We start from the raw sequence: 17,338 nt of genomic DNA on the forward strand, positions 1-17,338 counted from the left end.
ATAAAACAAGCTGTTTCAAAAGGTTCCCAATTGTGATGAAATAAGGGAAATTGACCCAGCCCACACACACACACACACTGATAGACACTGGAGGAGCTCCTGCTCTATATCAAGCCCCTCCCAAAGGGAGGTACATAATACCTGAACCCAAACTATTGATAGGAAACAGATTGACGGGTTTTATTTATGTTTGGAGTGTTTATAGAGGCGGTAGAGACCTATGTTTCAGCACAAAAGGATACAAAAGCTGAGTTTTGCATAATATGTCCCCTTCCAAGTGACAGAGCCCTTAAACCTGAAACAACCTGTTTTTCAGACCTCCTCCACTGAGGATGAACGGTTGAGGTCCACTGCAGCAACTGTCACTGTATTTACACCATCAGGAGAGAAGGGATTCAGGAGCCAGAGGATGTTGGAGTTGTCATTGAAGGTACTACAGTTATGAACAACCTCGGTAGTGTCATCATGGCATTCATCGTCCTCTTTGGACTGATTTATGCACTTGATCTGAGCTATCCAAATGACCACAAGTACACGTTTGAGTTCTGTCAGAAGATTTTGATGAATCTGGATGGACAAAGGCTCAGTACAAAGATGCAGCAAATGAAAATGAAGATGTTTGCTTAGGCAAACAAGACCCAGCACAAAAGTTGATTTTGGCCTTTTTATATCTTTTGTTCAAACTGTGACCTTTTTTTCTTTCTTTTTTTTGGCCAAATGGAAGTTGTCTATTTTTGTCTGCTGTTATGTTGTGAGTGATGTGACCTTTAATCTGTACTACTATAGATGGATGAAAGGACTGGGGATTTAGCTCAGAAAAAGTTTCATGGTTGTAACCACCATTTTCTTTTTGATTGCTTTTGGGATTTGCAAAGGTAATAGAAAAATGTTGACAAGTTTTGTGTCTTCCAGTGTTTTAAAGTTGGTCTTCCCGTTCTTATAAGCTTGTAAATGTTTACATGTAATTGGTTTTGGAGAAGTAAAGTTGAAAGATTTTTTTTTATTAAAATACCTCCCCCTTGGTAACAGAAAAATGTTCGTCATGAAAACACACACACACACACACACACACACACACACACACACACACACACACACACATATATATATATATATATATATATATATATATATATATATATATATATATATATATGTGTGTGTGTGTATTTATGTGTGTGTATTTATGTATTGTTGGGTTGTTTCAAATCTTCAGTGACTGCCATACTATGGTGTGAATTGCAATGTTTAGTAGGTTATCATTGTGAATTTGCAAGTGTCACTATAAATATATACAATGATTCTGAAGTGAAATCTGATTTTACAGATTCCAGTTTGTTTTCAGTATTGCCTAGTAGTACAGAGGTGTGTGCTATTCAGATTTGACATTCATTACAAATGTACGTCAGCACTTTTTTGTGAGCACTTTGATTTTTGTTAAGGTTGATTTGACCATGTGACATGTATGTTTATTTACAAAATATTCTGTTTCTGCTTTTAATTCAAGTGAATAAACCTGAGTTGTAAAAACAAATTCATTTTGTCATTATTTTAATAATTAAATTAGTTTTCTGGTAATGAAAATTATGATTTAGTTGAACTCAAAATAATGATTTCAATGCAATGAAAATCTAGCTCAAGTGAATGACATTGTATTGAGTTGGACCAACCAAAACCTTTCACATCATTTTAATGTACTTTTTTTCATTTTAGCAGTATTTACGAAATTGTGTTCTACTGACTCAATTTAATTGAATTGTCATGATGTATGTAGATTAGGTTGGACCAAAATAGATGTATTACGTGGAAAACCTGCCATCAGTCCAATTGAGTTCATCCAATGACTTATTTTTTTGAGTGTGGGTGTCTTTCCTTTTGTTATATTTCTTTAAGAGTTCAAAATGTGTTAATTACTTAAATAAAATGTAACTTTCTCTGTAGCACTTCATGGATTTCATAAGCAGCACACCTTAAAGTTGTTAGTTTAGAAGTTATAAAACAGGTTCATTACTTGAAATCTTGCTTGTGTTGCACTTTATTCTGTGTTTTTATGGAATAAAATCATTGAGATGATGAACCATCTGTCTTTTTTTTGGGGGGGGGGGGACATTTTACCTTATATGAATGTTTATCAATTAATAATAATTTAATTTTATTAGTTATTATCAGGTATTACCAACTAGCAAACAAGAGATAATTTTACCTAATTCCAATGAGTAAGTAGCTGTTGAATAGATACGTAAATATGGGGTAAATTTGACCCAATTTAATTATTTCATAGCTTTTTATTGAAGGTATTTTATACACAATATATTGAATTAAATCTACTCCAAAAAGTCAATGCAAATTGTTATCTCGGATTTATTGGGTAAATTCTATAGATGACTTCTTACAGTGCATATATATTTCAAGGACCTGCTGACAAACGGAGAAATCCTGAAGAGTATAGAGTGGAATTAATGCAACTGCCTTCCTTCTTAAAACTCCATTCATGAACAACACAGCACTGAATCAGTTCATCAACTGTTCAAGCAAAGGTTGACGGCCTGTGGTTGTTCCCAGCGGACAGGTGGACAGGCTGTGCACAGCAGATCGTGCACATTATGGATTGATTGCACAGCAGCACTGCGCTGCACCAGGCTACATCTTCACGATGACCTCTGTTTTCTTCCTTTCAGAAAGACTGATGTTCAGAGGAGGTCACCCAGTCATGTGATGGCTTGATCCCTGTTTTTACACCCACATCCAAATGTCCTTGATCTAGCCACTAAAGCTCATTACGCATTGGATGCATCTGTCTGTGAACGAGTGTGTGGGCAGATAAAGGCTTCGAGTGTATAGAATAACATGCACTGAAGCCTTGATTGTGACTTGTAGTGTAATACAATAAAACAAAACCTGTCCTTTGAGGCATTGTGGTAAAACGGTTAAGTTTTAGATCATTTAATCCAAAAGGACGGATGATTCCGTGACACCGCTGGGCTATCAGCGCAGCATCTATCAGAACACTGTTGCTACCACTGCAGATGAACTACAGCAGAGTCAGCTCTTTGGCAGCAGCCTCCTCCCCCTCCACACTTATCATGGACCCATCTCACATTGTTCCGTCGCTACACTGAGCATCATCGGTAGGATTTATACGCGACCTGACGAAATTCCGCGATTTCCATTTTTGGCGTGGACAGCGCTGCGTGCTTCGCTCCAGAGGAGAGGATAAAACTCCTGCTTTTCAGAGAAGCGCAAGACAAAGACATGTATCACTGGCTGCTCTACGTGTTTCTGGGTGTCTGGTAAGTGTGTGTTGATGCAAATGAGCAGCAATGTCTCGATCGAGTTAACACCGACAAACGAATTGAGATCATGGCTGCAGATGTCGCCGCCTCTGCGCTCTGTCCTCGACATAATCCGCTGCGTTTTTCTTGTGGTGGTTTTATAGCAGGATGCTATTTGAGCTGTGGTGTTGGAGGAGACCACAGCGCAAATAATCCTTATTTGTCAGCAAAACAGTTTGGCTTTCATTTCAGCGTTTTTCTCAGTCGCGTCTAATAGATTTTTATTTGACCTCCATACAGGTTTATTACTGAGAAGGTAATAAGGCTTTATCTGCCTTGTTACATCAGTAGAATATCCTGGAGCTCTTCGTGAACACATAGCTGATTATTTAGTTCTTGGACTGACGCAAAAGACTTTTAATACTCAGGACTTCTGTCACCAAGGTGTAAATTATGTCATGACTCTCTGAATCAACTTCAGCTTTATTAACACAACCCTGGCACCAGTTCTCTGAAACAGTCACTTTAAGGACTTTGTAAGGTAAAAACAAATATTTGAGAGAGACTCATCAGTTGATGTGCAGCAGACCCAGGTTCAAGGAGCCGCATCCATCTACTGTGACTAGTTGGGGTTTGGTAGGAAGGAGAAAAGAAGAAACGAGAGCATAGAGAGACAGAAGATTAAAATTAATGCAGACGCCAAAAGAGGGGAGTGGAGAACTGAATAACTGCTCAATGCATCATTGGAAGTCCTCCAGCATCCTAAAGCCTTTAGCTACAAAAATGAGGCTTGGTCCATAAGTATAGTTAAAAGTATTATTAAAAGGAAGGTTTTAAGCCTTCTCTTAAAAGTAGAGAGGGCGTGTCCGGTAAATCCTAGCTCGGAGCTTATTCCACAGGAGCCTGATAGCTGAAGGCTCTGCCTCACATTCTACTTTTGGAAACTCACCAAACCAAAAATAAGCCTGAAGTCTAAGAACAAAATGCTTTACTGTTAGCACGCAATACTAACAGGTCTTTAAGACGTGATATGGCCTGATTATTCAGGACTTTGTATATGAGAAGAATCATTTTACAAACAATTCTGGATTTAACACAGAGTAATAAAAAAGGATATCTATCCCACTCTCACTCGTTTTGGATCAGCTGAAGTCTTCTCAGGGAACTTTTTTTTAACCTGTCCTGTCCAGCAGTTGTAGCAAGCAGATTAATGGTCTAAATGCTTTGTTGTGCCAAACATATTTCCCAACAGGGCCAACGTAGACTCTCTGTAGGCTCCTCTTGGTAATGTTTTGGTTGTGTTATTATCCATATTATTGTCTGTGTGGATATTATGCTGGAGCAGGCAGTGGGTCTAGAACAGATTGGCAAAAGATAAGAGAAAAAAGTGGAGAGAGGAAAGAGAGAAAAGAATGGTGATGGGGGAAAATCCAGGAGGAAGCAAACAGACAATCTGGATCTGTAACAAAGCACTCACAAGCAATACACGACACCTGAAAGACAAAACAGGAAGGTACACAAGCAAATATATATTTTCACTGTGTGTGTGTTGGTGTGTGGGTGCATGTGTGTTTGTGAGTGATAAAGAGAGTGGATGTGAGCGTGTGTTATAAAGCCTATTTGAAAGAAAAAGGTCAGAAATTGCAACAATGGGAACTTTCAGGGAACTTTTAGAAAAGCCTGCTAATAAAAGTCTTTTAAAAGGAGCAGTCTGTAAGAAACCATAGTCGGGATTCTGTGAATTCCAGCCTAGAATTAACAAATGCATGGTCATGTTTCCCAGCAGCCTGAATGAGATAGGTCCAACTTTAGCAATATTTTAGCAGAGATGACAGACGTCCTGGATATTTGTTTATTCTGGATATTTGTGGCTGTTGCTCAGGTATTAGAACAGGTCACCTACTAATCGGAAGGTTGGTGGATCAATCCCTGTTTGCTCCAGTCTGCATGCCAAATATCCTTGGACAAGATACAAACCCCAAGTTGCTCTTTGATGCATCCATTGGAGTGTGAATCATTGAAGACTCTAGTGGACCCAGGCTCACCCAAACTGGGAGCACTGAAGATTGAAAAGCAACAGAGAAAATAAAGAAACAAACAAAAAATATGTGTAACAGTTCTGTGGAAGCTCAGGAATTGTGCTTTACTCTAAAATTGTAATAGTGTTTCTATAACGTTACTCTAACCTGTGAGAGATTTTGCTCAATAAACAACTGCGTTGCACCCCTGTCCTTTTATCTGCTTAATATTGCTAAAAGAGAAGCGTTCTGTCTCTGAGTGATACTGAAAAGCTAGTTCATGCAGTTATTATTTCTAGGCTACTTTAAAAGCCTTCAGTAAATCCAAATCACTGCAGAAAGAGTACTTCAGAGAGACCACTGAATGATCTGGGTGCAGCTTTCATGTGGTGTGGCCACTGGAGTGAAGTGTGGGTAACCAGGAGGTAACAGTGGAGGACCCCGACCACTGAATACCCAGTTTTTTTTCTCTACTGTGTTATATTGAGCCTCCCACTCCAACAGCTTACAGTTATGATTATGATGTTCTTATTGTCTTCAATCAGTGATGAATAGTAAGATGTTCTGGCTTTGCGGAGGGCTTTCTTATAAAGCAGCAAAACTATTTCTCCAGGCTAACTGATGATCCTCTAAATTTGTGACACGCCATTTCCTCTCCAGCTCACGAGTCATCAGCTTCAGGCTACGTACTAAGTTCCTACACTTGGCCTTCCACTAAGTCTGCACAAACAACTCTCAACAACTTTTGTACTTATTTTATTCTGAGTGCTCAGTATGCAATTAACTATTAAAGTGATCTAAAATTAATTACAGTCCCCATACCGTTTGCTGGGGATTTATTCATGGATTTATTACTTCCAGGCTGGACGACTGTAATTCATTATTATCAGGAAGTCCTAAAAACTCCCTGAAAAGCCTTCAGCTAATCCAAAATGCTGCAGCAAGAGTCCTGACAGGGACTAGAAAGAGAGCAGATTTCTCCCATACCCCTATAATATACTACATTAAATCCAGAATAAAATTTAAAATCCTGCTCCTCACATACAAGGTACTGAATAATCAGGCCCCATCTTATCTTGAAGACCTGATAGTACAGCCCAATTGAGCATTTTGCTGCCAGACTGCAGACTTACTTGTGCTTCTTAGGGTTAAAAGTAGAATGGGAGGCAGAGCCTTCCACAAACAAACCCTGACAGGCACACCTGTGAGGTGAAACCATCTCAGGTGACGACATCATGAAGCTCATTGAGAGGCTGAGGGTTGGCAGCGCTGTCAACAAAGCAAAGGGCGGCTGCTTACAGGAATCTGAAACATAAGACATTTTTATCCATTTTTCTTTGCTGCATCATTCCTTATATCTTGTGTCATATATTTAATGTCCTCAGTGTGTACCTACAATGTAGAAAGTGGTAAAAATAAGGAACCAACCAATAAAGGAGAAGGTGTGTCCAAATGTTTTGCTGGTAGTATATGTGTGTGTGTGTGTGTGTGTGTTTGATTTTCACAATGTTTTCTCCTCCACAGTTCAGCTATTGGACCCAGTAAACAGGACGAAGAGGACTATGAAGATGTACCCATAAATAAGACCTGGGTGTTATCACCAAAGGTCTATGAGAGCGATGTAACGCTGATCCTTAATAAACTGCTGCAAGGTTATGACAACAAACTACGGCCTGACATTGGAGGTACATCACTTCAATTTAGCTGACCTAAATTCACAATTATAGTTATCTTAAGGGACTTTTCATTGTATGATAAAGATATTACAACATTAAGTCATGTGACACTGTGTGGCAGGCAGAGCTTGGACCCAAATGCACTTAGAAACAAAGGGAGTAACTAAAGAAGGCAACTTTATTTGCTCTAACACCATACTACAAACAAAAATACAAAAAGACTAACAGAAACAACCAAAAAACTAGAGAACTAGTGACAGAGAACTAGGAGGCTCAGAGGTTATGAGGGGAAATACAGCGTTCACAGGAGACATGGGAACACACGACAAACAGGGCGACATGACAACGAGCAGAAGGAGACTGAGGACTTAAATACACACAGGATAATGAGAGGAGGCAACAGGTGGAAACAGAGCTGGGGTTGATACAGACCAACAGGACAGGGGGAAGAAAACAGGATACAGTGTACACAGGACAAGAGACTGTCAAAATAAAACAGGAAGTACGATAAACAAAGACTAAGACACAGGCAGGACAGTGAGAGCCGGGGGAAAAGACAGACATGACTGACTGAGAAGACAGAAAGGGAACATCAAACACGGAGACAGGAGATAAACAACATGAAGACAAGGCTGACTAAACACAGGACTGAGGAAGAACTCTAAGATTACTAAGAACCGAAGGCCATGAACCTCAGAATCACATAGAATATTCTTAATAAGCAGTAATGTCCAGAAACACTGGATCCAAGACCCAGAACCATGACAATTATAGAGTGATTAAGTCTGCACTGCATGCTTCCACAAGTATTTAGATAGACTCTTATGAATTCAGATTTAATGATAAATATTTTTTCTTTCTTTTTTAATTAAAAGTTCAGTAAGAGTAACGAGTCACCTCATTACTGTTACATAAGTAAAGTCTGTGAAGAATATAGTTCGCCAAATAGTGTCGCTCAGCATATGAACTTGTGTGCTGTCGTGAGTATCAGCTCCCCTTTGGCTTCTCTCTTCCACTGTCAGGTTGTGCAGAGTTGATCTTCAGGGCAATTTTGGAATAATAGTAGAATAATAGTATTATTGTATTATTCTATACAATATAAAGCGCCTCGAGGCCACTGTTGTTGTGATTTGGTGCTATATAAATAAAATTGAATTGAATCTTTGATCTTCCATCTTATGCAAACACGAGAGTTGCTGTTTAGAGTTAAATTAAGACACATCTTAGAAAAGGTCAAATAATTTTCCATCATTTCTGCAATTCTGACCACGCTTTCAGTAAACATAACTTCACCCCCACCTCCAAATCAGTGATGTGCAGTATATCTCTTTGTTGTGTTTCAGTGAGGCCCACAGTGATTGAAACAGCTGTGTATGTCAACAGCATTGGACCAGTGGACCCTATCAACATGGTAAGCCTGCCTCTCAACATATCTCTAGATTCTTTATCCAGGGTTACTGAATGTCTTTACAAACCTGAACAGTATCTGGACAACTTGTATTCATGCTACAGTTTGAATGCTCTTTCAAAGAAGTCCCCTAACAGTATTTTTCCATGGCTTTCAACTTCAACCCACTGAGGAAGAGTCCTCCTTGTTGAAAACTCTGTTTAAATAAAGTGAAACGTGGTTCACAGTGCCAACAATTTATTAAGGGGAAATCTCAATATTTAAGATTGTAATTGATTTAATTATTTAGCAGTTTTAACTCTTATTTAATGAATGTTGATCATTTGATTTCACTCTCTATGGTCAACGTGTCATCAAAGTCATTCAAAGGCATTTGAACAAACTTGTGTCATTTTTATAACATCTCAGTGAAAAAAGAGAAGTGATAAGAGAACATCTGAGTCAAATATGCAACACATTATAGAGGTGGCAAAAGCAAATTCTTCTAGTAACTGTTTAAAAATTGTTCTGGTTTGTTTGCATGATTCCCAACATCTGTTGCAGGAATACACAATTGACATCTTCTTTGCCCAGACATGGTATGACAGCCGCCTGAAGTTCAATAGCTCAATGAAGCTGCTCATGCTCAACAGTAACATGGTAGGCAAAATATGGATTCCTGACACATTCTTCCGGAATTCCCGAAAATCAAATGCCCACTGGATCACTACTCCCAACCGCCTCCTTAGGTTGTGGAGCAATGGGAGAGTCATGTACACATTAAGGTAGGACAGTTTTGTAGCCAGTTTGCTAACGTCTTTGAAAGTATTTGTCATTTGTGCAGCTTTAGTGTGTACATCTGCTTTTTGTCATGTAGTTCTCTTTTAAGTGAATCCAATTTGTCAAAGTCTGATAGTTTTTTATGTATTTACGCTCTTAAATAAAGACAAGACATACGGTGACTTTAATACTATTAGGCAGGGAAAAACAATTCCGACATTTTTTTTTTTTTTCTGACATAATTCTGTTTCTGTCAGGTTGACTATAAATGCGGAGTGTTACCTTAAGCTGCATAACTTTCCAATGGATGAGCACTCGTGTCCACTGGAGTTTTCAAGCTGTAGGTGGTCAAACATATTCCCCTCTCATTGCTGAGTCTGTCATCTCAACTGCAGTTTCTGTAATTTATCAGAAAATCATACCGACTAAGCCTTTATTCGCCCTCTCCTTGCCCACTGCCCCATCTGCTTGAGGCTGGCTACTTTAAGCTTGTGCCAATCTATCATCTACTTCACCAGGAGAGAGAGGAAGCCACACAGTCCCATGTCTTGGACAGACTTAATGAATTATGCACTTTTTTCTGTGCTGTCACGTTGTCCGTTTCATCCTTCATTTGTCACTTGCATTGTGCTTTGGCTGCTCATCTCTTATTGTCTCAATCTTCTTCGTAGTTTCGCTTCTTCCATGCTAGAAGAAGGACAAACGCATTACAGACATTTGGTGTAAAAACAGCTTTTCATACTTTTTTGTTTATCTTGTTAATGAAGTCTGAGCATGTCAATGCAAATAAAAGTTGATATTTGCTTTTATCTTAATCGGAGCCATTGTATTTCCTAAACATAGGCCTTTCTTAAGCTTTGTTAACATGTAACCCATAACCTTAGAAGTATTAGAACGACATCCTTAAATGTGCATTTTGAATCATTTAAACCTTCGAACATGTAAACATTATAGAAGTCAGATGAATGTATAAAGACTTTTCCTTTTTTTTAATACACACCTCAGGTGGAGCTTCTTGTCAAAAACACAGTTATGTATGTTTAGGTATGTTTATGTTTGGGCTGTAGATGGTTATCCTAAAAACGAGATCATGTATCGGTGGCAGAGACGAGCAGTAGAGGTGGCGGACCAGCGGTACTGGAGACTCTACCAGTTTGCCTTTGTGGGGTTGAGGAACACGTCTGATGTCGCACACACGCAATCAGGTTAGAGACTGTAACCAAGTTCACTATCATAGTATCAAAGTTGACTTTAATCTTATGCTACAAGCTGTCGTTGTTTTGTGAAAGCAGAGAGTCAACATTGTCACGTGAATTTGCTTTTGCCCTTCATTTATTAAACTTTCAGGGGAATATGTCATCATGACAATCTTTTTTGACCTGAGTCGGAGAATGGGTTACTTCACCATCCAGACCTACATCCCCTGCAGCATGATTGTGGTTTTATCCTGGGTCTCCTTCTGGATTAACAAGGACGCCGTCCCAGCACGAACATCTCTAGGTTTGATCATTTAATTCAGGCACAGATAAAATCAGGCTGTAAATGTTTCTGTAAATTACTGTAATATCCTTTAATCTTTGAAATATTTCTATATAATGAGCTGCAATCAGCTTTTGACTATTCTTACTATAAATTATACAGCACACATTATGGTCTGTGATATCTGAAAGTTGAGGGTTAAGTATTCTCCCTGTGATGGTGTTACTGGTTTAAGGTATGCAGGACTATAAAAGGAAGATTGCATACTCTCTGCCCAATAAATAAACGTAACCTTATTTTTCACAATCAGCCAGTCTTAAATTGAAAGTTGTTTACTGCGTTGCTTTTTCAGTGGAGTAAGTGTTTCATCACTGCTCATACCAGCGTCCCTGTCCAGCACATCCTCATCACTGATAGACCCGGCCATACGAGGTCGTGCTCTGTGTCGTGTCATAGCCAGAGGTCGTTCGGTTACAGCATACACTCTATCCTCTGGGTCTTTTTGATATGATGCCTTCTTCTGTGCTCACTGCGTCTATGGGGATGGTGTTCGCCCACCCAATGTATATTCCAGTGGACGATGAGAGTCAAAACTTAAAAACTGATCTATAGATCGCCTTGAGGCGACTGCTGTTGTGATTTGGAGCTATATAAATAAAATTGAATTGAATTGAATTAACAGGTGAAGATGGCAGAAGTACACATATGCTGTACTTAAGTAGAAGTACTAGTGTAAAAATATACTCCAGTAAAAGTACTATTTTGTATTTTTACTGGACTCTTTCACATCCTGCTGGTCTGAGCAGGGAGACAAGGAGGCCGTTTATGTGGAAAGACTGATCAATGGTTATGGCAATTTGTATATTAAGGATCATGAAACTGACCTCATGGCCCGTGTTAGTCACGTGTTAGTCACGTGTTAGTCACTGGTGCCAGTTTGGTAATTATGCAGATTTACTTTTTTAAGGCTGGGAAGACCTGCGGTCATTGAATGCATGATGGAACCACTGAAAATGCTGCTTCATGTTGAACAGAATCAGCTTTCTGTCTTGTATGCTTCCACTCTTGCTATGCTAATTCTTTAGAAACTTTGGAAGCATTGTGGTAAACTCAGTTCATATTATTTCACTTCCCCTGTCTCTTATCATGTGTGCCATGTGCTCGTGAGCAGGAGCATTCACAGTGATATAGTAAAAGGACACAATAGTGACTGAACACTCAGCTATTACATATAAATTAGGTGAATAACATATATGTGTTTTTATTTTTCCTTTTCTTTATCCTGTCATAATTTAGATGACTAACGAAAAGTAATTTAACCAAATAAATGAATATTTGTTATGTTTTACTTTGGACAAAGTTAGGAAACAATGTCCAAGTAAAGGCTGATGTTGCATACACATTAAAAATATTACTTGTCTGTTCTGCAACGTAGAAGTTTCCTTTATGTCTTTAAGTCTTACGAGGTGCTGCTGCTTATACTACTGCAATTCTTCCGTTCAAGTCAAGCTAAAAACAAGTCCAACATTGAAACCACCTTGTTTTTATGTGTTCATGAATATTTGTAGGACTGATATTCTACCACTAAATTCGTCTCAATCCTTTTAGGCATCACCACAGTGCTTACCATGACGACTCTCAGTACCATCTCCAGGAAGTCCCTGCCAAAGGTTTCCTACATCACCGCCATGGACCTTTTTGTCTCTGTCTGCTTCATCTTCACCTTTGCTGCTCTGATGGAGTATGGCACTCTGCACTATTTCACCAGCAACAGGCAGACAAAGAAGTCTAAAGCCAGCAACACACAGGTACCAGATTTTTATTTGATCCCTTCTTCATTAAAGAGCCACAGCATCAAGTACTAACACGGGGAAATGACTGTGTGTGTTCCCTCTACAGCAGAAAGCATCAAGCATGGTGAATATCCGGCCCGGCCCGTCGCTGTTGCAGATGAATAACATTGTACCCTATCACGGGGAGGATGATTACGCTTATGAGTGTTTAGATGGAAAAGACTGTGCCAGCTTCTTCTGCTGCTTTGACGACTGCCGTTCAGGTGCCTGGCGTGAAAACAGGGTGCACGTGCGAGTTTCCAAGATCGATTCTTATTCACGAATATTCTTTCCTACTGCTTTTGGCCTTTTCAATCTGGTTTATTGGATAGGTTATTTATATTTATAAAACTGGCACCTCAAAGGACAACCGGAGTGTATCATATACAAAATTTCCCAGAGACTGAGCTACTTGTATATAGTTAGAAATAGGAGGTAGTCATTTTAACGGCTTACTGTTACCAGCCGTCCGATTCCAGCAAGATGCAAAAGTCAAAATAGGAAAAGAACCCTGAATTTCATTGAAGCTATAGTTGTGGACATTTGGAATTACATCAAATGTTTGCACGGGTTAAACTCGAGAGAACACGGAGGAGTTTTTGGCGTCACTTTTTAATATAGTTTGTTTATTCCTTGCCACTGTGCTATTGACATTGTAAAGTAGGAAGAAGAAGGTGCATTGTAGCTGTAATATATAATGGCAAACTATTAGATTTTTTTAACTCTTTTAGAAAAGCCAGTAGCTCTTATCATATAACTAACCTGATTGTCAGCAGGTCAGCAGCCAATATTTGAAATATCAGCAGTGTGTTTGAGAAATGTCTGGTCCTGTTGGTCATTAGTCGTTAAATAGCTGAAAAACCGGAGCATCAACTGGACCAGCTTCTGCTCAGAATCTAGGAAGGATAAATTTGTAGTATTGGCCAAACGTTGAGTTGTCGAGAAGCGGTGGTTTTTACAGAGGCCTGATTTTATATCATAACATCATAAAGATGATGCACTGCTGAAGGCACAATTCTGAATTTAAAGGAAGAATCAAACTAGACTTGCATTTCCTTTTATACATTTTTGCTGCGTATAAAACACAGCGTGACTTTTGCCACATGACAAAGAGCAAAGTGTACTGAAACATTTTCAGTAATATTGTCTTAGAATTACAACATTTTCAACAACATTTTAATGGCAGCTTTCAACAATTTAAGATTTTTACTTAAAGCTTGCTTTGTTTCCTATTTTTCCTCAGAGATGACAGAGGCTCATAAATCTTGTAGCTATGTATTTTGCAGTGAGGTAGAAAGCACCATTCACCATATATCACTGTTTAAGTCACGCCAGTGGAAATTTGGACTCCTGTTCTCAAAATGATGATCTTAATATTTTGGACTTCTGTTGTTCTGCAATACTCAAATCAAAATTAGGGCTATGGCTAAAATCATTCACTACTTGCTGGATATTGGACTGTACAGTAAATTTCTCATTTGCTGTCTGGAGTACGGAGAGAAGTTACCTTTGAAAGTGTTACGAAGTTGTGATATGATCCACAAGCGTGAACTAAGATTTACAAATCAGCGATTTCTGTGGGACTTGTGCAGACTCACAAGTGTGGCTCCACATACAGACACAAAGCAATGTGACCACACAGGAGCTGAACGTAATAAGTTGTGGAAAAATAATCAGTATTTATTCAGATTTGGTTTAAACACATTTGTAAAATAGTTTCACGTGCTTCATATTTGTGTCTTGCGCATTAGTGAGTCCACAAAAGTTACACACAAATCACTGCACACATTTGTAAGTCTTAGTTTATGCTTGTGGATCATATTGTACGCATTCGTAACCATTTTAAGACAGATTTCTCTTCATGATGCCATCAAAGTATCCCACAATGCCTCGTGAAAATAGCGTATACCTGATGGCCAGTACCTGAGCATTTCCTACCATCGTGCTCAGCACCAACAGAAACATGTCAGATGGAGAAGAGGAAAGAGAAGGCGGTGCCTTTGCTTGAAGATTCACTGTTAAAGAACTACTTTTGGATTCAGTGTTGCTACTTCAAATAGCCACGTCAAAAAAAGCGCTGCAGTTTTAATTTGCGACAAATAATGTAAATCATGAAGCTCAAACTTTGTTTTTAAAAGGGCTCAGTACTACGCAATTGTGGTGATGTTAGCCAGTGTTAAGATATTGGATTTTATATAAACAATGACTGTGTGTACTAATACATTTAGGATTGGGTAATTTCCTACTGTTTAACAAATGTGCAAACACAAAGTGCTGAAATGAACTCACAGCATTATGAAAAAATACTGAGAATTACATGTAACTGTTGAAGGACGCAGCTTTCATTCCTAAAAATACTCATTCTTAATAAATGTACTAGTTATGGTTTAAGGAGCTCCAAAGACTACGACGACCTGGATGACTGAGAACCTTCACAGATATACTAGTTATGCTAGCGCATACTATGTGTCTGCATAGAACTGGTAAAGCAAAAAGAGATTAAAACAAAGGTCAGATTCAATTCAGTTTTATTCATGAAGCGCCAAATTACAACAACAGTCGCTTTATATTGCTAGGCAGACCATTCTTATTCTTTAAAACGTCAGACTTGGAGATAATATGAATAGATATGCTACAGCAAACTCTCCCATAAGAAAACTACAGATAATAGTTTAGTGCATTTTCAGATACACCAAAGAAACATTAAATGACATTTAGTAGAATACTGTGTATAAATGTTACACTTTAGTTTCTTTGCATAAATTCTGTGCATGTCTTGTTTTGCTGTGGGGTGTGTGTGTGGGGGGGGGGCTGCAAATGTAATCAGGTCTCCATGCACAGTAGTCTTAACCTTGCCCATAGCGTTTCCTTATAGCCATAACACAGTTGTTCTGACAAAGGTGACATGAAGATGATTTACTCGCTCGAAGGTGTCAATAGACATGTCATTCTCAAAGAAGACAAAGAAGTGGTAAACTATGCAAACATTGACAGTGTAGTTATTGTTAAAGTGTGTTCATTTCTAGTTAACCGTCACTGATCGAACCAAATTATGTAAAATAAGGATTACTGCAATTATTAGTATTAACAAAACAGTAAATAATTAGATAACAGATCATTAGTAATGACGTTCGAACTCTGAAACCAAAAATCAAGCAGAAGTCTCTGATCTTCTATAGAAGTCAAATATGTCATTTTTGCTGATTCAGGTCAAAATAATTAAAAGCTGAAAGAATGCAGTGCAGAAGTTGATGCAGCCTTATAATCCTGTTACTGTACCAAAAGGAAATGACATACATGGTTTACCAAACTGTGGCCTGACGCTCATCATGACAGTGCTTTTAAATACCACAGATTGCATTTCAATATAGTGCTGATGAGATAAAATGATATTTTGCTTTTGATTACTAATCGTTCATAAAAAAGTGTGCATTTTGTCAAAGCTGTGTCTTTAGTGTTAGCACTGATAGCTTGTCTATGGCGAGACAGGGTCTACAAAATGTGATGGTCTTTCATTCGCCACAGCTTCAACACACCCCTCTTGTAACTTAAGATGATTCCAATGCTTTTTATTTATTAAAACAAATATAACAAATGTTTATTGCTTACAAATACCTGGAATGATTACCTAAATATTTGCTCTAATGATTGAATAATATTTTCCACAGCATTGTTTTGTAAAGTAGCTCATTTTAAAAAAAAAAGCGCTGTTTTCATTCAGCCCAGAAACCTCAAAGCATGTTGTGTGATCATGAGCATTGTGAGAGGAAGACTGGTATAGAGCTGTATGTTCATTCTACTCAAGCCATATTAACACATCTAGCACACATCTGTGATACAGTGCCATTCTCTGTAATTGTTGCTCATACTGTATTGTGGCTACTATCTCAATACACTGTGACAAAATAAATCAGTGCCTAAAAACGGTTCCAATGGTTTTACATGACTGGATGTTGAAGTGGGAAAACCTCACTAATGTTTATCATGTGAGAAACTGTCAGTCAGTATTAACCATGTTTTTTCAATCAGTATTTCATAGCCTGCCACTGAATTCGTGTATTTATTCCAGTCACACAATTACTTTTAGCCATGCTTCTTGTGATAGTTAACAACTTGTTGTTTATGCAATTGAATATTTTGTTGATGATATTCCTTATATAAAATTGTTTATCTATTTTCTTTTAAACTTGTCCTGTCCGGCAGTTTCAGGAGCACACTTCTGGACTTTGTTGTGTCATACACATTTGCTTTGCCAAGAGGAGCGCTATAGACTCTGGGTTCCTCTTGTTAATCTTATTTTATCTTGTTATTCACATTATTATCTCAAAGTCTTATTATGCCAAAGGTGACGGGTGGTGAGGGCCAGAATAAAAATCAGGATCTATACAAAAATCTTTGCTCCGTTAACCTGACTTCAGCCCAGGAAGCCTTAAGCATTGGTTTTCGTCTTTACCTGTTTCTGGCTCAACTGGGTCCTTCTCTGCAGTTCACTGTGGAGGTCGATGCTTCAGGTTCTGGGGTAGATGCAGTGTTGTCCCAGAGAATGATTGATAAAATGCAGCCCTGTGCTTTCTTTTCTCATCGCCTGTTTCCCACAGAACACAGTTATAATGTGGGGGACCAAGACCTAGGCTTCTCCACTTCCTTGTCGGTTGCTCACCTGTAAGAGATCAGCTGATTAGCTCACCCGTTGCTCATCAGGTTATTATTCTGGCCTCTTAAGACTGAAGCAAACAGTCAGTCATCATCAGATCATTGTGTCAGGCCTCAGTCATGTAGGGTTTGCTTGATTTCTGCCAGTCTAGTACTGGAATTAACCTGTTTCTGTGTATACTTCTCAGCATTTTCTGATCCCTGTAAGCTTTAGTGACTGATTGCATGTCTTTGGACAACC

At 38.6% G+C, this 17,338-nt stretch overlaps 1 protein-coding gene across 1 annotated transcript; it reads left to right on the forward strand.

The window, feature by feature from the left end:
- Positions 1-3,054: 3,054 nt before the first annotated feature.
- gabrg1 (gamma-aminobutyric acid type A receptor subunit gamma1) lies at positions 3,055-16,370 on the forward strand. The gene is made up of 9 exons (XM_082515771.1): positions 3,055-3,290; positions 6,815-6,975; positions 8,310-8,377; positions 8,918-9,138; positions 9,391-9,473; positions 10,201-10,338; positions 10,481-10,633; positions 12,221-12,420; positions 12,512-16,370. Exons 1-9 carry the CDS (start codon positions 3,253-3,255, stop codon positions 12,791-12,793), a joined length of 1,344 nt encoding a protein of 447 aa, XP_082371897.1. The 5' UTR covers positions 3,055-3,252; the 3' UTR covers positions 12,794-16,370.
- The last annotated feature ends 968 nt before the right edge of the window (positions 16,371-17,338 follow it).

This window comes from Aulonocara stuartgranti (genome assembly GCF_965226115.1).
Source record: "Aulonocara stuartgranti genome assembly, chromosome: 19".
In the NCBI taxonomy this organism is placed as follows: domain Eukaryota; kingdom Metazoa; phylum Chordata; class Actinopteri; order Cichliformes; family Cichlidae; genus Aulonocara; species Aulonocara stuartgranti.